Source organism: Benincasa hispida, chromosome 12 (assembly GCF_027475165.1).
Source record: "Benincasa hispida cultivar pf3 chromosome 12, pf3_genome.v1.1, whole genome shotgun sequence".
In the NCBI taxonomy this organism is placed as follows: Eukaryota; Viridiplantae; Streptophyta; class Magnoliopsida; order Cucurbitales; family Cucurbitaceae; genus Benincasa; species Benincasa hispida.
In genome coordinates, this window is record NC_143489.1 from 27,322,762 (window position 1) to 27,324,544 (window position 1,783).

A 1,783-nucleotide genomic window follows, 5' to 3' on the forward strand; every position below is an offset into this window, starting at 1 on the left:
GCACGGCCATGTTTGCTAGATTGGCAATGATACTGTGTGAATGTGTTTGCATCCAAAGAGTTGGGGTAACAAATAACTTATTTAGAAAAAAACTTCACACTACTATCACAAGAATACGGAAAAATAACAGAGAGATTTAAAAGAAAGCAATAAAACTGGGAACGCAAGAATTAACGTTAAAAAATTTCAAATCAGAGAAAAAATTATGAACCAGGAAAATTCGATTATGTGAAAAATTATTACAATCACATAGAAATCACTTTTTGACCCCAATTACAAAAGCATTCTCTCCACTCACACAACGGAGTTAGTAGACTTAAATACTTCAAATTGGGATGATTTAAAATCAAATGCATAAATGAACCTTTACTTTCTTGAACCTTTCCAATGTGAGATAATTATACTTCTAATATTTTGCCAAAATCCAACCTAACCATGAAAATATGCCTGGACACAAATTTTTCATAATAAAAATCAAGAAAAACTCAAGAACTGACAACTTCTTTGCCAAAATGAAAATCCATTAGAAATAAATGAAGAACCAATTAAAAAGGCAAATGACTTTTGATTTCTAACAGAGATAACTTGAAACAAAACTTATCCAAATTAAGGTTACACAATCCCACTCAATAAGCCCCCAAAACATTCTTCTTCATCAAGCAGACACTTAACAAAAGATAAAGCAACAGAAGGATTAACACATCAGATTCATCATTTATGTGTGTACAATGTTAAGAACACCAATCAAACAGGAAATGGATTAAACCCACTTTTTACCATCTTCTCCAAAGGCCAAAACAGAGGATTTGGAAGGTGATCCCAGTCGTACCAATCCCAGCCGCCGCACTTGCTTGGCTCCAGATTTTGTGGAAGTTGCAATGGATCCGACAAAACAGCTCGCATAAAAATGGTAACATAATGGGAAGGCTTTGGATCATTCAAAAAGGGGTTGTTTGTCACAGTCAAAAACTCTGTTTTCTCAATGTCTAACCCTGTTTCTTCCTTCACTTCTCTCACAGCACATTCATCAAACGCCTCGCCTGCAATATCCAACCATAAAACATTAAACGAAGTTTCCCTTTGTTTCACATAGCAGTAAGGGAGAGAAATGAAAGTAGAATCAAGAGGGAAAGAAAGAGATGTACCGAACTCGAGGTGGCCGCCGGGGAGTGCGAAGGTGGAGTGGCTGGAGTCACCGGTGGAGGAAAGCCTTCGACCCAATAGCACTGAGTTCCCTTTCAAAATGTAAACCACCACTGCAACTCTAGGCACCGGCGCCGCCGTATCCGCCACGCTCTTCTCCATTTTGCTCCGCTCGGCCTCCACAAGTAGTGTCGCCTCGATCCCCAACCTTCTAACGGCGGCGACTTGAAAATGCCTCCGGTGTTTTCTTTTTATTTATGGGCGGGAAAAGTGGGTCCCACTTTGACCGTGAGTCAGCAGTGGTAATAATAAAGAAGGGTAAAACGTGGAGTAATGTAATTGTTTAATTTTTTTACTTTTTATATCGTTCTCTCAAAAATTAAGAATTAATCAATTAAAAATAATCTTTTTAAATATTTAAACTTTTATAACAAAAAAAAATTTCAAATATAGAAGCATTTTTTGAATTTTTACTATAAGGGATAAATTTTTTTAAAACTTTTTTTATTTATAAAAATTTTCCTTAAAAAATTATATTGTATGGCTTGGGCAGCACGCTAACAAGCAGGTCATTGTAGAAAGGATGTTGTCAAAGAAATATAAGGATACGATAAGATACGACGATATGCTACATTGAAAA

At 36.2% G+C, this 1,783-nt stretch overlaps 1 protein-coding gene across 1 annotated transcript; it reads right to left on the reverse strand.

Annotated features, from left to right (window-relative positions):
- Positions 1 to 545: 545 nt before the first annotated feature.
- Positions 546 to 1,376, reverse strand: LOC120068046 (nudix hydrolase 1-like). The gene is made up of 2 exons (XM_039019716.2): positions 1,146 to 1,376; positions 546 to 1,040 (listed from the first exon to the last, which is right to left on the reverse strand). The coding sequence occupies exons 1-2, from the start codon at positions 1,303 to 1,305 to the stop codon at positions 745 to 747; spliced, it is 456 nt and encodes a 151-aa protein (XP_038875644.1). The 5' UTR covers positions 1,306 to 1,376; the 3' UTR covers positions 546 to 744.
- Positions 1,377 to 1,783: the final 407 nt, after the last annotated feature.